Source organism: Phyllostomus hastatus, unplaced genomic scaffold (assembly GCF_019186645.2).
Source record: "Phyllostomus hastatus isolate PE091 unplaced genomic scaffold, TTU_PhHast_1.1 phas_scaffold_216, whole genome shotgun sequence".
Taxonomy (NCBI): domain Eukaryota; kingdom Metazoa; phylum Chordata; class Mammalia; order Chiroptera; family Phyllostomidae; genus Phyllostomus; species Phyllostomus hastatus.
In genome coordinates, this window is record NW_025334018.1 from 4,604,638 (window position 1) to 4,623,536 (window position 18,899).

The 18,899-nt window shown below is 55.5% G+C and overlaps 2 protein-coding genes across 2 annotated transcripts in view; both read right to left on the reverse strand.

The window, feature by feature from the left end:
* Positions 1-3,423: 3,423 nt before the first annotated feature.
* Positions 3,424-7,991, reverse strand: SLC27A3 (solute carrier family 27 member 3). The gene is made up of 10 exons (XM_045816870.1): positions 7,283-7,991; positions 6,716-6,925; positions 6,228-6,386; positions 5,590-5,714; positions 5,128-5,322; positions 4,933-5,023; positions 4,612-4,810; positions 4,257-4,354; positions 4,024-4,154; positions 3,424-3,720 (listed from the first exon to the last, which is right to left on the reverse strand). Exons 1-10 carry the CDS (start codon positions 7,890-7,892, stop codon positions 3,544-3,546), a joined length of 1,995 nt encoding a protein of 664 aa, XP_045672826.1. The 5' UTR covers positions 7,893-7,991; the 3' UTR covers positions 3,424-3,543.
* Positions 7,992-8,545: 554 nt separating this feature from the next.
* INTS3 (integrator complex subunit 3) overlaps positions 8,546-18,899 on the reverse strand; it is a 36,755-nt gene continuing 26,401 nt past the window's right edge. Inside the window, exons 18-31 of the mRNA XM_045816785.1 lie at positions 18,521-18,575; positions 18,199-18,302; positions 17,436-17,480; positions 17,118-17,237; positions 15,610-15,763; positions 14,393-14,461; positions 13,508-13,583; positions 12,829-12,942; positions 12,404-12,452; positions 11,217-11,384; positions 10,792-10,892; positions 10,545-10,617; positions 10,204-10,360; positions 8,546-10,091 (exon numbers count right to left, since the gene is read on the reverse strand). Coding sequence (XP_045672741.1) covers positions 10,014-10,091; positions 10,204-10,360; positions 10,545-10,617; positions 10,792-10,892; positions 11,217-11,384; positions 12,404-12,452; positions 12,829-12,942; positions 13,508-13,583; positions 14,393-14,461; positions 15,610-15,763; positions 17,118-17,237; positions 17,436-17,480; positions 18,199-18,302; positions 18,521-18,575 — 1,363 coding nt within the window. The 3' untranslated portion in view covers positions 8,546-10,013. The remainder of the gene's footprint in view (positions 10,092-10,203; positions 10,361-10,544; positions 10,618-10,791; positions 10,893-11,216; positions 11,385-12,403; positions 12,453-12,828; positions 12,943-13,507; positions 13,584-14,392; positions 14,462-15,609; positions 15,764-17,117; positions 17,238-17,435; positions 17,481-18,198; positions 18,303-18,520; positions 18,576-18,899) is intronic.

Below are 18,899 nucleotides of genomic sequence, written 5' to 3' on the forward strand. Positions count from 1 at the left end.
TGTACACCCAAGAGAATTGAAAACATATGTCCACACAACAACTTGTACACTAACATTTATAGCAGTATCATTCAAATAGCCAAAAATTGGAAATAGCCCAAATTCCATCAACTGATAAACAAGTTGTGGTATGTACAGCCAATAGAATATTATTTGGCCATCAAAAGAATGAAGTACCGATACACGCGGCAACAGGGATGAACTTCGAAAGTGTTATGGTAAGTGGAAGTCACCAAACACAAAAGCTCACATACTGTATATTGTGTGATTCCATTAATATGCAATACCCAGAATAGATAAATCCACAGAGACACAATGTAGATTGGTGGTTGCCAGAGGCTTGGGGGGAGGGGAAACGGAGAGTGACTGCTAATGGGTAAGGGTTTCTTTTGGGGGTGATGAAAATGTTCCAAATTAGATAGTGGCTATGGTTGCACAAGTTTATGAATACACTAAAAACTCAACTTCACACTATTTTCTTAAAGATTTTATTTATTTTTAGAGAGGGGGAGGGAGGGAGAAAGAGAGAGAAACATTAATGTGTGGTTGCCTCTCACATGGCCCCCACTGGGGACCTGGCCCACAACCCAGGCATGTGCCCTCACTGGAAATCGAACCTGTGAGGCTTTGGTTTGCAGCCCACGCTTAATCCACTGAGTTACGCCAGCCAGGGCGTCAATTTTACTCTTCAGAGGACTGATTTTTTATGGTATATAAATTATGTCTCTAAAAAAAATAATTGCTCCCCGCAGTTGCCCCCCAGAGCCCAAATGCGCAGGCGCCTTTCTGGATCTCAGGCTCGCAGAGCTGGTCCGGCCCAGGTAGTGACTCCTCCCACTCCCCCCCCCCCCCCCCCGCCCGCGTCGCCTCTTCGCAGGGACGTGGCCGTGCCTGGTGGGGTCTGTCAGCCGGTGGGCTCTTGGAAATGAGCAGGGCTGCCCGCGGATTAGTTCCTTTACCACCGGGGCTCAAGCAGGGCCCTGGGATGGGAACTTTCTGTCAAGCCCCACGGGGAGCAGCCACCAGGCCTGGGCCAGTGCGGGCTTACTCCCCTATTCGCGGGAAGTTGCAGCCAGCGGCCCGGAGGGCGCGGGCCCTGGGACGGGTTGGCAGAGGGTTTCTGTCCAGGGCCACATAGTATTTCGTGTTTTGCAGGCCATACAGTCTCTGTCACTACTTGTCTCTGCTTTTGTAACACAGAAGCAGCCACGGACAATGGATGAAGGAATGAATGTGTCTTGTCCCAGTAAAACTATGCATAAACACTGAAATCTGAATCCCATATAATTTTTATGTCATGAAACATTCTTTTGATTTATTTAACTGTGTGAATATATCATTCTTAGCCTGCTGGCTGAGAAAAACCGGTAGTGTCTTTCTGACCCCACTGTCCCTTTTCTGGCACCTACAGACATTAAGCTGAGAACTTTGCGGTGATTCGAGGCCCGGAGACAAGTTCTCTGGTTCCGCTGCTCCACATTCCAAGATCCCAAAGTTGTTGATCAGCCTCCTGAGAAAGGGAACTAACCACCTGAGGACCAACCTGTTTCATCTCTGCAAACTATCACGTAATTCCTTTTTTAAAGATTTATTTAAGGATTGTATTTATTTTTAGACAGAGGGGAAGGGAGGGAGAAAGAGAGGGGGAGAAACATCAGTGTGTGGTTACCTCCCCTGAGCACCCCTACTGGGGACCTGGCCTGCAACCCAGGCAAGTGCCCCTGACTGGGAATCGAACCTGCGACACTTTGGTTCGCAGCCCGTGCTCAATCCACTGAGCTACGCCAGCCAGGGCAAGAAATTTTTTAATTCTCTTTTTAGTACTAAGTCTTCAGACTGAAGACTTAGCTTATATATAGCTTGAAGACTCTGATATATAGCTTACACTCAAAGCACATCTTGCTCAGACTAGCCACATTTTGAGTAATCTTAATATATTCACGTGAGGCTGGTAGCTACCACACTGGATGGAGCAGATTTAGACCAATTGAAACAGGAATTGTGGGGAAAAGTTGTGTGATTCCACAAGGGAAAAGATGGCTGCTCAGCTTCAAGTCCTGGGAAACCTCAGTTAAGGTTGTGAGGGGGCCGGTGCAGAGGTGCCCCCTGCTGGCCAAGAGAAGCAGCTCTATGCCCACCTCATGCCACCCCACCCCCAGACAGACTCTAGGCAGATTCCAGAGGTGAACAGAAAGAGATGATTTCATTTATTGGCCAGTGTGGGAAGATGTCACCTACACCAGTGTGTGCCTCAACTAGTCAGTGACACGGAACCAGGTTTGGTGGTGGAGGGTGGGGCAAGGTATGCATTTTGGAACAGGAGGGTTAGCCATACGGACCCCAGGTTGGTGGTCGGGTGCTGCCTCTGACCTATCATGATGGGGTCAGGGGTTGGAAGGGAAGAGACAAGCCAAGGGAAAGTAGCAGAAAATGTCAAGCACCCACAACTGAAAACAGAGGGGACTTTAGTTCTAGGAAAAGCAGGAGTTTCATCATTTCAAGCTTTTAAATGACAACTTTTTAGGCTCTGACTGGTGTGGCTCAGTGGATTGAGTGCTGGCCTACAAACCAAAGGGCTGTCGGTTCAATTTCCAGTCAGGGCACATGCCTGGGTTGCAGGCTAGATCCCCCATTGAGGGGTGTGTGAGAGGAAACCATGCATTGATGTTTCTCTCCCTCTCTTTCTCTCTTCCTTCCCCTCTCTCTAAAAATAAATAAGTGATCTTTTTGATGCTTCATTTTTTTTTCCGGGGGGGGGGCAAGGAGAGGCCTTTTTCCATTTGATTCCTCTATCCCTCTTGCTGCCACAGGCACACATGCTCTCCGAGCCCTACTCCAAGGAGGAGCATCAGTCAAGTTCTCCCCAGAACCTGTGGGGCCCCAGTCTAGGTTGGTACTTCGGGGAACATATGACTAAGATTAGGTAAAATTGGGAACATCTGATTTGGGGAGGCTGTGTGGCCCCACCCTTCCTCCTCACGGGCTGGCTTATCAGAGACAGCTGTGAGGGGAGGGGGTACCTAGAGTGTCCTTTCCACCCCTCAAATCAAACATTTGTTTTGTCTGATGGAGACGCTTCCCCAGGCCCCACCGTGTCCGAGTCAGCGAGAGTTCGGGGCAGTGCTTCTGACCACCTCTGCCTTTCGAGCCATCCCCCAGGGGCCTGCAGCTCATGGGAGAAAGCAGTGGGGCCCTGAACTCAGGGAGTGAAACTGGGACCAGATGCAGACTCAGTCACCAGGGTTCTCGGAGGACGAGGGTCGCCCGGGGTCACCTGAGAGGAAGCACACGGAAGCCCACCGGGAGTCAGGGCCGGAGGGCCGGGCTGCGTGCCGGGAGCAGCGTCCGAACGGGCCGGGGGAAAGCAGTTCCGCAGCAGAGAAGGAAGACGTGCCGGAGATGAGAAAGACAGCCGAACCGGCTCTGGCCACATTTATTACAAAACTGTGATTACAAATGTAGCGTAGAAAAGATCCCGGCAGCCCCTGGACACCTTCAGTGCCCTCGCCCCGCACAGCCCCTCCTGCGGCTGCGGTGGAGCTCTCAGATCCGAAGGTCCCCGGCCAGGAGGGCTCCATACCGGGCAGGCGTGAGGGGCAGGTAGGCGCCCCCCGCCTGGTCTAGAATGTACAGCGGGTCGGACAGTGTGCTCGGGTCAAAGCCCTCCTTCGCCATCCGGACCTTCTGCTGCTTGAACGTCTCTGTGGTGGCCAGAGACTCCTGGGGAGAGGGCGTCAAAGGGCGTTGAAGAAAGGGGCACTCTACCCAAATGGCTCGGGTGAGTTGCCTACATTTTGTTAAGGGGCATGTCTGGGGACAGTGGGTGATGAGGTCAGGGTTCAGGGGAGGAGGTGACAGGGAAGAGAAGGGGCCAAACCTAGACAAACGAAGGGGCGAGGAGCATGTCTGGGAAGGTGTTTGTTCTCCTCAGAGTGTATACTGTGGGGGCCCCTTTGTGGGGTTTGGAGCTACCGACTGCCACGCATGTATGGGGCGAGAGATCACGCAGGGCTGGGCGGTTACCTGGAGCCTGAGGAACCGGGGCCAGGCATAAGGCGGCAAGTTCTCAGAAACATGGGCGTAGAGCTGCACGAGGTCCAACGAGTGGGGGGGACGCAGAACCAGGGCTGCCATTCCAGCCCTGCCTTCGTGTCCTGGGGTCATGGGGGCAAGGCTCAGCCTCCTGTTCCTTCTGCCCAAGTCACACCAATTCGGGGAGATGGCCGCCCCCCCCCCCACCTCTCGCGGCTGGGTACCTGGCACGGTGACGCCATAGATGTTCACCTCCTGGAGGAAGTCCAGGGCCTCCAAGGCCTCTGCCACCTCCGTGGTGGCCACATTCTCCCCCTTCCACCTGCCGGAGCGCAGAGAAACAAAACCAGGAGTCAGGGGGCGGGGCCTGCGGAACTGGGAGGGAGAGAATGTCAGGGATGAGGTCAGGGTGCCGGGCTGCCACCACCGGGAGGTGGTGTCTGGTGTCTCGGAGCTCTGCGGTGAGCGTTGAGTGGGGAGGTAAGGCGGTGGGGTGGGGCAGATCAGCGAGCTGCGGTGTAGGGGCCTGGGCTGGAGATCAGAGGCCCAGGAAGGAGCCAGGAAGTTAGGGACAGAGACCTGAAGGTGTCCCCAGTGCGATCATGGAAGCGGAGGAAGCCTTGGTCGTCGCAGACCAGCAGGTCCCCAGTGTTGAAGAAAACATCCCCAGGCCGGAAGACATCCTGGAGGAGCTTTCCCCTGGCCAGCTCTGGGTCCCCGGCGTAGCCCAGGAATGGGGACTGCTGGCTCACTGGTGTCACCAGCAGCCCTGGTTCACCTGGCAGAGCCACTGGGGTCAGGGGTGGTTCCCCCCCTCGCCTCCCGCCCCTCGCCCCACTCTCCAATGCTAACCCTCCTTTGCCAGCTTCACCACCCCACCTACCCTGCCTGAGCGCAAACCTGGAGATGTGGCCACGCAGTGCCCACGGGTGTCCCGAAGTGGCTCCCCCGTGGTGACATCGAAGCGAATCAAAGAGAAGGGGAAGACACGCTGGGGGAAGGGAGACCCAGGCACTGAGTCACTTCAGTTGCACGAGTGCCCCCCCAGCCAACCTCTGCTGTCATGGGGTCTCCAGTTTCCTTCCCACTCCTCACCTTGTAAAGCCAGGAAGCTCGGCCCACAGCACCTCGCTGTCCTGTGTAGTTGAAAGTGGCCACGTTGCCCTCTGTCAGCCCATACGTCTCCAGCACCTGCAGGGGCCCGAAGCGCCGCACAAAACGCTCCCAGGTGTCCAGGCGCAGCCCACTGCCCACTGCCAGCCGGACCTTATGTCCATGTTCTGCCTGACTCTGTGAGGAGTACAGATAGGGGCAGGAGCTTCAACACCAGCGTGCCAGCTCCCCAAAGTGAAGTCCTGTTCCCCATCCCCTAGAAACCCTTTCCACTGTGATGCTCAACGGCCTAAGCGTCGGATGTCCCAGCGCCAGGCTCCCTACCCGACCCTGCTACTTTCTCGCTGCCTCTCCCTCCGACTCCCAGAGAACTGTCGCTGTGTCTCCTGTCAGCTGCCCATCTCCCTGCCTTGACGGCTCAGCCCGGCATCTGTGCCCACGCACCAGGGGCTGGTTGATAAGATATCGGCATAATTCCCCGATGTACTGGAACACGGTCACCCTGTGTTTCTGGCAGTCCTCCCAGAACTGACCAGCTGAGAACTTGGACTTCAGCACCACTGTGGCCCCTGCCAAAGTCGGGAGGGAGGAAGGAGGTGAGGTTAAGGGCTGGAGGGGGAGCCCCGACCCCCTTCTTCCCAACACTAGCCTTCACTGTAGTACAGCTTCCCTGTGGCATTCCCACTGGTGGGTGGGCAGGCCGAGTTAGCCTCTGCCCTCTCCGTCTGTGCTTCCGAGAGGTTAATGCCCTTTTCCTCTCCCTGTCCCCAAACAGTCCACCTCTGTTCCCTGTGCCAGTCCCAGTCCGCTTCCTTTGCCTCCTCCTGGGCTGACACTTCCATCCCTTGCCCCTAGACTCCCGAGTTCTGTGACCCATGTGACCTCCCAAATCACTCAGTCTGCAGGTCTGTGCAGGTGACACTTCTCCATCATATCAGGAGCTCCTGGAGAGTGGGCCCTGCCTCCTCCTTGCTCCGGATTCTCTTCATGAAGGACTCAGGGGCACCCCAAGCTAGCAGCACAGCAGGTGCTTGCTAAACCTGTTCTAAAGGACTGAAAGGGGGTTGGGTGGGGAGACTGACCAATGCCCAAACAGCCCACAATGCCCAGCAGGGAGCCAGACATGTGGTAGAGTGGGAGAGCCAGGTAGATCACGTCCTCCTGGTGGGCACCACACAGCTGGTAGAACCCCTGGCACTGCAGGACCTTCAGGTGACTGATCCGAACAGCCTTGGGGAGGCCTAAGGGTGGGAGGAAACCGGGGGAAGAGGCTCAGCTCCAAGCTCTGTCTCCCCCTCTGCCCCTGCTGGGTTTCCCACAGAAAGAGGTGGAGGCTGGAATGAAGCTGAGGGAAGCCAGGCTGCCTTGGAAATGTGGGGAGTTAGGGGAGCTGGAGAAATCATGGGGGGTGGGAGAATTCGCAAGGGAGGATATGGATGCTGGGATTAGCACCTCCTGGGGGGGGGGGCGGTCTGGAGGGGTGGCCTGGGAGCTGAGGAGCCCCTGTTCCCAGACCCTTGCCTTCCTCTGCCTCAGTTTCTGGGAAGTAAGCATGGTGTCCAGCCCTCACCAGTAGTGCCAGAGGTGAAGATGTACAGGCATGTGTCCATTATGCTCTGGGGAGCAGATAGGTACCCGGGCACAGGCCCATCCAATTCAGCCGAGACCTCAGCCAGCAAATCGCTGATTCCAGCAGAATGGGTTTCAGGCCCTGCAGCCCACAGGTGGAGCCCCATGGCTCTCAGGGCCGGCAGGTCAGGCTCCAGGGACTCCAGGAACTCTGGATGCGGTAAGAAAGCGCCAAGCTCCATGGCTCCACCTACAGTCACCCAGAAGCCTTCCCTACCCTCTAGCCTATTTGTACCGCCACTCTCCCCACTTTCCCTGCTCCGCACTGCTCTTGGGTGAGAGTGAAAACTATGGACATCCCATAACAGACCTGAGTCCTGGAGCCTGACTATTTGGGAATTTGGGGGTAACCAAAGAGCCAGCTCCATCTCTTCGCATACCCAGAGATGTATCCCCACCCTTTGGGAATCCCAGGGTAGCTTCCTCGGTCCCTTCCGGGCCCAACCCTTCCAACCTGCGACACGCCCCTTTCCTGCCGACACCGCCCTGCAGGGAGCTCCAACCTTACCTGGCGCCAGCACCAGTGCGCTCGCGCCGCAGCTGCGGAGGCAGTGCAGTAGGGGTCCCCGGCGCAGGGCGGTGGGCACAAAGGCCGTCCGCAGACCGGCCTTGGCTAGCCCGAACCAAAGCCACAAGAACTCCGGGGAGGCAGGAAGGAGCAGCGCCACGGTGGCTCCGGGTGCCAGAGGGGCCGCGCCATTCCCATCCCTCACGGCCTGCGCCTCGCCGCTTCCGGCTGCTCCCTGGCCCTCCCGGGCGCCCCTTGAAGCGCAGCCGCTGACCCCTTCCCAGCCCCGCGCGCGCAGGAAGGCGCGTGCCGCCCGATTGCTCTGGCGCTCGGCCTCAGCGTAGCTGAAGCACTGCGCGCCGTGGATGAGGAAGGTGTGCGCCGGCCGCTGGCGAGCCAGTTGCGCGAGGCGCCAGGCCAGGCTGCAACCCCCCTCTGGACCCTGCGGGTCGGCTTTGGCCGCGGCCAGGGCGCGTGCTCGGAGCGCGCGTTTGCAGCGTAGGGCGCGCACCGTGAAGGCCAAGTCTGCTGCCAGCCAGCGCCACTGAGGCCAGAGGTGCAGCAGTAGCGGCAACAGCAGCAACAGAAGCAGCAGCAGGAGGGTAGCCATGGTACCCTCTTCTTGGTCTCGGCGCCTTCTGGCCCCAGCTGTTCGCAGTCAGCCCTGCTACTCGCTTCCGAAAAATTGGGGCCTCTCGTTCTGTCTGAGACTGCTCCTTCAAGGGAGCGCGCGTGCGCTGGCACACGCCCCTTCCCCCTGGAGGGGAGCGGGGGCGGAGGGGGGGACGGCCCCAACACTCCCGGCCTCTCCACCCCCAAGCTCCGCCTAGAAACACTCTTTACCGGCTACTCGCCCGCACTCCACCAGGTCCTGGGCGGTGCTCGTACACCTTCCCTGCATCTCAGGGTCATCTCTTAGGTTCCTTCGCAAGGGCAGTTTAGGCGTCTAGCTGGACTTTGGCGTTCAGGTCTGAGAACCAGGGCATTTGGATCAAAGTCCATCTGTCGTTCTATCTCATTGGCACCAGGGACGGGAGGGTGCCACTGCTCTGTCCCAAGACTGAAGAAGCCGACCCCTTGCCTGTTTGGTGCTGCCAAGTCCCGGCTTGGTAGCCAGACTCACGCCCGAAGGGATGGGTGGGGGCTGAGAGTTAAGTAGGGGAAAGGTGGAGGCCCAGCCAGCCAGATTTCTGGAGGGACCACGACGGAGGCCCCTCCCTTTGGACAAGCGTACAATAATTGGGGCCAGCCAGCCAATGCTTTCCATCCTGGTTTTAATTGGGGCAGAGAATACTGGGGAAGGAGAGAGGAAGGAAAGGAGGTCTCGGGTGGTTTAGACTTTCAAAAGGAGGAGCCGCAGCGTTGAGGGAGTGGAGAACCCGGATTCTGAGGCAAGCTTGCAGGCTGAACTGGAGCTGTCTCCATCAGCCTGAACTTCACTTCTTTTCATCTGGCCACTCAGCCTCCCTGGACAGCAGGGGGACAAAGGCACAGCCAAGGAGCTCTTCCTGCTGCTGCACAGACTGTGAAGAAAGAGGGAGCCTCCTCCCTGGTCACTGAACTCTGCACGTGTCCTTCAGGATCCGACTGGGGTGTGCCTCGACCCCGACACTTAGTCCTCTCAGAGCTGGCATTTGTCCACAGTAAATGGAGTATGACAAATTCTAGCTTTTGGAAGTCTCTAATTCTTGAGAGATGGTTAAGGACAGGCCTCACCCTACTGGGAATTGGAGCATCAACTGGAGCACAGGTCAGTGCCCCGCCTGAAGGCCAGTGGCAGCTGGAATAATGGGGACGCAGGAGGGCAAAGCCAAGCCCCCTCTGCTTCAGACGAAAGAGGGGAAGACAGGAAGGGAAAAGGGAAACTGAAGCCACAGGAGGGGTGCCCACTGAGACTACCTGAACATGCGGGGGGGGGGGGGGGGGGGCTTGCGCAGACCTCACTGCGGCAGCAACTCTGGCACAAAAGAGGTTCTGGCTTGTTTTATTGTCATTTAAAAACAGCTTTTAAAACACGATTATCTCTGGGGGAAAAAAAAAGGAAATGGGACCCATTGACAGTTCTGTGGACTGTGTCTCTGCCACTCCCTGGGGCTCTGGCCCAGCCTGAGGCACCGACTTCAGGCCAACACAAGCCTCCTGGGCACACCAGGTGGGGCTATGGCCTCCCTGTCAGGTTCCTTCCTTAACACTTGTGGCATTTACCCCATGGAAAGAAACAGGCAGCAAGAAATTGTCACTGATTAAGTGCCCCTTTCATTCCGGTGTATGGAGAGCAACTATAAAATGCCCGTTCAGGGCAAATCAAGGCCTGAAGGGGGGACATGAGGGGGCATCAGAAGGGACACTTGCACACTCGAGTCCTTCCTCTCCTCCTTGTCTCTCTGGCCAGCTACCCCTTTGCCATTTCTCCTCTTGGTTTAAATAGCTCTTTGGGAGGCTGGGGGAGGGGCAGGGTCCTGAGGACTTGCTCCACCATCCAGGTTTTGTACCGCCTCTGGCTTTAGCGGGAACCCAAGTATTGGTGGGATCAGCAGTGTGATGGGCTGGAGGCCCCAGGGAGTGGAGGGGGCGCTGGGGGCTGCATGGCAGCTCATCAGGCTTCCCACCAGGTGAGTGTTGGGATGGGGGAGAAGGTGTCTCCCCTACGATCTCCCCAGCCCCTATTAAACCTTTGATTCACCAAAGAGGGGAGGGTAGTCCAACTAGGGGTGGGATGGGAGCACGAGCCTCAGTCACTGTCAGACCCCACTGCAGAAGACCCCTTCCGTTTCCGCTTGGTGGGCTTCGGTTTTGTGTCTTCTTCCTCCTGAAAGAGATCAGGGCGGGGCGGGGGGGGGTGTCATTTGCCTAACAGCTGCTGCCCCAACTCTACCTACACCCCACGCTCCTTTTCCTGTGTACTGGTTAGGGGTTCTCACCGAGGCACTGCTGGAGCCAGACTCCTCCTCAGCATTAGGGGGCTGTGTGGCATTCTTTCGACTCCGGGGGCTGGACAGAGCTGCTTTTCGCCTGCTCTTGGGTGGCTTGGTGGAAGAGTCCTCATATTCCTCGGCCAGGGAGAAGAGGTCACTGAACCTGAGGGAAAGGAGTACGTGCTCTCAGGGTGCGGGCCTCTGGCCCTCTGACCTTCCTTCCGTCTTCTTCTCTGCCCCATGGTCTCTATTTCTCTTCAACCCCACAGTCTTACTGGTCATGAAGTCTGTGTCCCCACCTGGCCCCCTCCCTATGCCTTCTCCTACTATTTCCCAAGGAGCCTCACTTCATCTTGTGGGCTTCATCACAGCTCGCCTGGACATGCTGCAGAGCCTGGAGGATTGGGGTCTGGCTGAAAACTAGAGGGAGAAGGAAGAGACAGCAGGAAAGGAGGAAGAAGAGTCAGATTTCTGGGAGTTTAATAATTGGTACCCAGGGGTGATTTTCTCCTCCCCTGCCCCTACCCAACTCGGGGTGGTCTGTGCCAGGGCAGCACTAGGCACGCTAGACTCAAGGAGGGCTGGAAAGCGTACAGTTCTGCTTGGTGTTGGTCAGGTTAAGACGCAGGTTGTCTAGATGCTCCAGGATCTGCTCCAGAGTTAGCTGGGCCAGCTTGCTGCTGGAACTTCTTAGGCTGCAGGGAAGTCAGGAGAACCAAATTCTGAGCTGGAAGTGAGGACTCCAGGAGTGCAAGACACTCTCCCCAACCAGGGTCCCTCCTGAAGTCAGAGGCAGCCCATACAGGGAGGACACAGAGGGCTGGAAGGGGTAGGGTGGCATCCAGGAGGTGAATTAGAACAGGGACCAGCCACAGAACACTAGGAAGAGGGGAAGGGGCCCCAATGGTTCTGCAGGCCATGAAACTTCAGACCACTAGATGTCACCCACAAGCCAGGCAGGGACAGCATGGACTGCCATGGCCTGTGGAGAGTGGCAAGCCTGGCCTGGAGGGTCCCACCTCTGCCTCTTGCGTGGGAGGCTGTTGTTCTTGATGAGCAGGGACTTGATGTGTTCGGCCAGCAGCTCGTCGTGCTTCATGCACCAGTGTCGAAGGATGCTGGTGGTGAACTGGTCGTCGGGGTGGCAGGGCCGGCTCAGCACCATCTTTACCATCTCCTCGCTGGGCCTGGGGGCGTGAGAGGGGTGATGGGCATCCTGCTCACAAAACTGGTCTCGGGAACCAGTGGGTGTCTCCCACGTACTTATTTCCCAAACCGCAGCCTGCTGCAGCTTCCTACTCTCACATCCCTCTCCCTCTTCTCTTTGGGCAAGGAATGCTTGGTTTCATCCTTTGCAGAAGGCAGGAGACAAGAAGTGAGACTCTCTGGTTTCTGTGGTAGTAGAAGGTACATGTGTATGTGTGGAAGGAAGCCTCTGCATACCCCCCATTTTGCCCAAAACAGTCAGGAAATGGGACAGGGAGGCACAAAGACAGCACGCAGTACGTGATCACGGCCCCACTCCTGCGTGCCAGATCTGTGGGCCACACTGGTATCCAGCCCGGGGAAGGCTCAGGGGGAGGGATGCAAAGCCATAGCCCCCACAGGGCCCTCCAACCTTCCTACTTCTTTTAAGACACTTGGCACCATTTCTGGTCTCTCAGGCAAGAGAGGAGAAAAGGTGGAAGGAAGACAACAAGGTAGGAAGGAAAAGACACACACAGCTGTTGCCCCATTTATGTGGGGCTGTTGCAACAGTGCCTGTGATGGAGGGAGGGGCCTTAGCCTTCTCTGCCTCTCTGTTCTACGGGAGCCTGAGCCCGGAGCACGGCTGGTTGAGGAAGGGGGTGGTGTGTGACCCCTCTGCTCTGACCCTTCCTCCTCTTGGATTAGCCCTGTGGTGGCCTCAGGAGCCTGGGGGAGGGGAGCAGAAGCCACTGGGACTAGAACTGCTGTGGCAGCAGGAAACAGTGATGTCCGGTCCCCACCTCCAGGGCAGCTCCTGGTGGGCAGGGGGGTAAAGTCAAGAGGAAGCCCAGATCCCAGGGGAGCTGCTTATTTGTAAATCACTATGGGAAGGGCAGAATAAGCCCTTGTCAACAACGGGAAAAAACATGGCCAAAGGGGCAGGACTAAAGCCCTGGATTCAGTAGCATCTCTTGGTGCGTTGGACAGGCGGCTTGTTAACTCCTGGGGTGGAACTCACTTCTCTCTCCGGAGCTGAAGCAGGAGGCAAGACAAGGCCTCCGGGTGCTCTGTGGGGAAAGGGCAGAGGCCATTCAGAGGCATGTATAATTCCAGGAAGACAACCTGGCACCTCTCCCATCCCCCAACCAACAGCCACTGGGAGGGGCAAAAGTAATCTTCAGGAGCTAGGAAGAACAATCTCCTACCCCATTCCTGTAAAACCCCGGCCACCACAGCCCCAGCCCAGCGCCTGGCTCAGAAAGGGCCTGCAGGACTCTACTAAGGGCGCAAGTGACTGACTGGGAGGTGGCCCCTCCACGGGGCACTTCAGTGGGAACGGGAGCGGTGGGTCTGGGCTCATGCAGCTGTCCACAGGCCTCAGCCTTGCTCCAGCCAGACTGGGAGCATCCCATCCCCATGCTCCCTACCCACGGCCCTACTCACCCTTATATTTGAGGTGCTGCAAGATGGGGATGATGGTCTCTAGAGGGATGTTGTGGGCCAGAAAGAGCTGCCAGGCACAGTATTGCTCAAAAGTCTCCCAGTCTAGGCTCTGGACTGTGAGAGACAGTGAAGAGACAGTTTTTAAAATCTTTTTTCATTTTTTATTTTTCTATTTTAGAGAGAGACAGGAAGGGAAAGAAAAAAAACATCAATTTCTTGTTCTACTTATTTATGCATTCACTGGTTGACTCTTGTTTGTGCCCTGAGCAGGGGTTGAACCCACAACCTTGGCGTATTGGGGATGATGCTATAACCAACTGAGCTACCCGGCCAGGGCATGAATAGATATTAAATTCCCCCCTACCCCCGCATCTCTCTCCCAACAACCAGCACCCCAATCCTAAGCCTAGAGATACTCTCCCTTTCCACAAAAAGCTTATTTCCAAAGCCTTCAGATAGCTTCTGTACTCCCATCAGCCCTGAGGCTGGAGAGTATCTTTCTATTTTACAGGGCAAGACAGAGACCCAGAGAGACGTGGCCCAAGACTACCCAGCAGGCGCAGCGCCGTTCTACCCCCTTCTCAGCCCCATTCTCTGCCCCAGAGGCAGCTTTCCTGTTATACCACAAGGGCTGCCACCCCATCTTCTCCCAGGGTTACTAAAGTGTCTGCTCACTTACTGAGTATGTTGAGGACTGAGTCTTTTCGAAACATGACCAGGTTCCCCATCATCACATGGCAGACCAGCTCCTGGAGCTGAGGAGGAGGAGGAAGAAGGCATAACCCATTGGTTCTAAATCTAAATCCCCATTGGGAAGATGGTGTGGAAGGAGAAGCCAGAGGGCTCATATGGGGAAAAATGAGAGGAAGTAAAAACCTAGTTTAAAAGGACGAGGAGGAAATGGCATATGATGAATGACAGGGTCTCTCAGTGGTGCCCATAGGCCCACCTGGGGCAAACATAGTTAAAACTATCCCTCACACTCTGAAGCAAGATAATGGGCAACTTCTCTCCCTGGCTATAGTCTGGGCCTCCGACCATCTCAGCCTGTGCCTGAGGAGCGGGGAAGGGCCATGGGAGGAGGAGCTTTGGATTTCAGATTTGGGGAAAAGCTAAGCAAAGGAAGGGCTTTTGAATGTAAAGTTTCCTCCTTTACAGATGAGTGAAGAGGAAGAAGAGAAGTAAGACCCCAGTTCAGGCCTGAGGATGGACATAAGCAAAGCTACAGCCTCCTGGGGACCTATGCATGATGGGAAGGTCAAATGGAACTGGCCATAAACGGTCTGACCATTTTCACCCTGAGTCAAGGGGAAGACCTGCTGAGATCCGAAAGCAATCCCTTCGCCTTCCCTGTGCAACAGAAGTGCCCCAAGAGTACGGAGAGGGGGAACTCCCGGAGGACTGCCAGCCCAGCAAGCGGCTCCAGGGCTCTGCGTTCCCTCCCAGTCCACTGGGAGCAGCGCACAGCGCACACCGCACAGCCCGGAGCAGCGCAGGCTCCGTCAGAGGCCTGATTGCCCCAGCCCTGCTCCCACACCTCACAGGATGACAGCTCGATGTTCACCTGTGCAGAATCGATAACAGCCACAATCATGTTCAGCAACTCCCCACTCCGCAGGGTCTCGTCTGGAAACTGGAGAGAAAAAGAGGGAAAGTAGGGCAGGAGTCCAGGGTGTACCCCTTGGCTCTCACTTCACAACCCGTTCTGCTGCCTCACTGAATGCTTGGGGGGCAGGAAGGGCGGCGGCAGTGGCGGGGCTAGGTTAGCCAGACACAGGGTCCTAACACTTAGGAAGCTAGGAACCTAACCACTGAGAACCAGGCTGTGCTCTTTTGTGCGCACACCATGGTAGTGTGGGGGAGGGAGAGGAGAGGAGGAGGAGGGGGGGAGGGGAGGGGAGGGGAGGGGAGGGGGGAGGGGAGGGGGGGAGGGAGGGGGGGAGGGGAGGGGGGGGACGGGGAAGGGAGGGAGCTACGTGGAGACAAAGCTAGAGCTGAAAGGGACCAGGCATGACGGTTCATTCTGTTGGTGACAGAATATGCATTTGTATCTCTGGCAGCAAAGAAAGAAATCCAATTACCTCTGACCCTTGGATAAAGAAGGGGAGGTACAGAGAGTGTGTGAGTGTTCAGCATGTGGGGGGCGGGCAGGACCCCTTCTGAGGAACACAGTTCACGGGGAGGGGCAGGGAGGGAAAATGCCATCTGCCGGGCAGGGCACCGGCACCTCTCCTCCCTCCAGTTTTGGCTGAGATCACAGTTCCTCCTGTCGTGCCCATACCCCACGCCCCGATTTCCCAGTTCCTGTGAGTTTTCACCAGAGGAGGAAGAGGTGATACCTCCTCCTATGTGCCAGTTCCCAGAGAAGACGGAGGGTGAGCTGGGGAAATGAAGTTGAATCTCCACCAGAGACCCTGGTCTTTAGGAACTATTAGAAAGAACCCAAGCGTGAGCCATCAGCTGGCAAGAGGGCTGAGACTTGAGAATGTGGGTCTGGTTGGGGACCTGTCCTGGGTCCAGGGGATGGGCCCAAAGCCACGAAGCCAAGTATACAGGCCCATATCCAAACTCACACAGCAAAGCAGAAGACATAAACTTGAGGGCTTTTTAGACACTTTTAAATCTTTAAAGAGAGGTAGGAGGAGACAGCTGTGGCGCGGGCAGAAATGGCGGCAGAAATGGCCCACCAAGGCCAGCGGGGGCGGGGAAGGAGGGGCAGGGCTGTGTGCGGTGAGATGGGGCCACCTCTGCGGCCCCAGGGATGCGGGCAGAGGCACTGACCTCCGTGTAGATGGAGGGCGTGAGGTGGCACAGCAGCCGCACGTCGTCCTCCTGGCAGGCCTTCATGTCCATCATCAGGCAGGTGTGCAGATCGCCCAGCTGGGTGGCCTGAGCAAACGACTCGTACAGGTTCATCTTCCCTGCGGCAGCTTTGCTGCAAGACCAGTTGGGCCTAAGCCAGCAGCCTGGCCCCAGCGCCCAGCCTCAAATATCCCTCAAGTAGCTTCCCATTACTTGAGTTCCCACAACCCCTTTGCTGCCCCAGGTGCCCTGGGCTGATCTGTTTCATGGCTTTCCCTGCTTCCCCAGGGGCTTGATAACTTATGGGAACAAGGAGACACTCTTCTTCTTTCTCCCCACCTTTCCCCAGTGCTCTGGACAGGGCTCTGACCACAAAGAGTCAGCTACTTAGTGATGAGAGGCAAGAACAGGAGAAAGAGGGCTCAGGTCAGCCCACGGGAAGCTCTCTTTCCTGCTTCCTGGGCTCTAAGCAATGAGGGTATCAACGCATGGACACCCTCACTTATCATCTACAGAACTGAACCCAAAATGGATCCGAGGCCTACATGTAAAAATGAAAAACTATATACTTCTTAGAATACATAAAAGCAAAAAAATTTTTTATAAAGTATTTCCTTTTTTTAAGGTTTTATTTACTTACTTTTAGAGAAAGGGGAGAGGAGGGAGAAAGAGAGGGAGAGAAACATCGATGTGGGAGAGATACATCGACTGGCTGCCTCTCACATGCCCTCAACCAGGGACCTGGCCCACAACACGGGCATGTGCCCTGACTGGGAATTGAATCAGAGACCCTTCGGTTTGCTGGCCGGTGCTCAACCCACTGAGCAACACCTGCCAGAGCCATAAGCATAAATCTTCATGATACCAAAATCACAGGTGACACAGAAAAAAATAAAATGGACTTCATCAAAATTTAAAACTTTGTGTTTCAAAGAGTGCCATAAAGTGAAAAGATAACTCACAGAATGGGAGAAAAATATATGCAAACCATATATTTGATAAGGAACTTATATTCAGAATATATAGCGAACTCTTAAAAATTAACAATAAAGACAACCCAATTTTAAAAATAGGAATGAATTTGGACATTTCTCCAAAGAAAATATGCAAATGTCCAGTAAGTTCACGAAAAGATCCTTGCCCTGGCTGGTGTGGCTCAGTGGATTGAGCACCAGCCTGCGAACCAAAGGGTCTCCAGTTCGATTCCCAGTCAGGGCACATGCCTGGGTTTTGGACAAGGTCCCCAGTAGGGGGCGCACGAGAGGCAACCACACATTGATCTTTCTCTCTCTTTCTCCCTCCCCTCTATTCTGTCTAAAAATAAGTAAATTAATACACTCTTTTAAAAAAACCATTATTTTAAATATGAGAAAACACATGGATGGCCCTGATGATGATGGACAAGGGTGGAGGAACCACTGTGTGCTTGGAGAGAGGCTCTCCAGAATGCTTCCTGACTCCTTCTCAAACATGGTGGCCGTACCCACCTGGCCCTCAGGTAGTAGAGCAGGTGGTAGCCAATCTTGGGCTGCTTCTGATACAGCTCGGAGAGAAGGTCCAGAAGCAGTGAGAAGCTGCTGTTGTCTTCCTGCATCTGGCATAGGTTCCTAGAGGTGGGAGACAGGAGGAAGGGAGCAGAGCTTCATGTAGGGCAGAGTCTCCTAGGAGCCTGAGGAGGCACGGTCTACTTGTGTCCACTGCACACCCCTTCCTTCCTAGAAACAGAGTCCCATTACCCCAGGACAGAAGCACATGTGTGCTATGGACGGATGGCAGAGCAGTGTCTCCTACAGTTGGATACTCACCTAAATATTAGGTAGAGGGGCTTCCCCACAGATTCCTCCAGGGACCTACGAGAGGAAGGAGGTGATAGATGAGTCCAGGTAAGCGGAGAGGTGGGCTGCAGGCAGCTATCGTGGAGGACCAGCTTGAGGCAAGATGCCGCTGGCCTGCTCCTCTTCTAACTAAAAGTAAATATCCTGCTGCTCTAGTGGCTTGGTTACGGGGGAACTACATCTGGGTTGTCATTGTCATCGAAAGTAAGATTCTTGCCCTTTAAGAAGGATCCAGAACCCTGGCTGGCATAGCTCAGTGGATTGAGCACGGGCTGTGAACCAAAGCATCACAGGTTTGATTCCCAGTCAGGGTACATGCCTGGGTTGCAGGCCACGGCCCCCAGCAACCGCACATTGATGTTTCTCTCTCTCTCTCTCTCCCTCCCTCCCCTCTCTAAAAATAAACAAATAAAATCTAAACAAACAAAAAAAAGTTACAAAAAAGAAAAGAAAGAAGGATCCAGGAAAGGGTTCAGTTCCACCTGAAGGGCTGCTGGGTACAGTGGGGGGGCAGGGCACACAGGGTGGGGAGTGTAGTCCACTGCCCCAGTATGCTCAGCTTTCAGCAGGCAAAAGTAAATCCTTGTTTAGATGAATCAGTACATGTGAGAATAAAAAAATCAGTTGAACGGGTTATTTTTCTCAAGTCCTCAGCAAGGTGCCCCTTGGACTCAGGCTATCAGAGCACACTTCTGGCTCCCAAAGGCCTGGGGGTCAGAAAGACAAGTCTTACTCCTCTGTGACCTCCTCGGGCAGCACCTCCCCTCGGAAGTGGGCCTTGAAGAGCTCCTGTAGGCAGGACGCGAGGACAGACAGCTGCTCTGAGTCAAAGTCTTCCTGGGAAGTGAGACAAGGGACGGAGTATCACCACCACATGCCAGCCTCGCTGCCCCCATTACCCAGACTCACCAGCTTCCACCTTCAGGACCAACCAGCCCCTCTGCCCAGCAGAAGGGACCCACTGGGCAAAGGAAAGGAGGGGGTCAGTTGCCAGGGGGGCTCAAAGCTGGGGAGGCTGGGCTGCTTCCTTTCTAAAGCGATGGGTTCCTTCTTACCTCTAGGACCTGGTCCACAATTTCCTGCATGACCTCACATTGGGCCTCTGTATCACTACAGTGCAGAAGTGAGAAGAAATCTCAGGGACGTAAATGATAGCAGAGGGCAGGACACACACCCAGAACAGCAAGCACACTCACACCCATAGAGACAAAACAAAGGGTCTGTGTAAATCTGGGCTTGTGTGGGGAGGCTTGGGGCAGAATTTGCTGCTCTCTGGGCAGAGGCCCATACAGATGAGAAAGCCCCATAATCCTGCTTCAAAATTCAGGGGCTCATAACACACAGAGGGAGAACCCTGGGTGCGGAGGAATGAGGCAGCCCCACACCAAGTCCACACCCCCGTACATAAATTTGCAGAAGGCATCCTCATGTAGC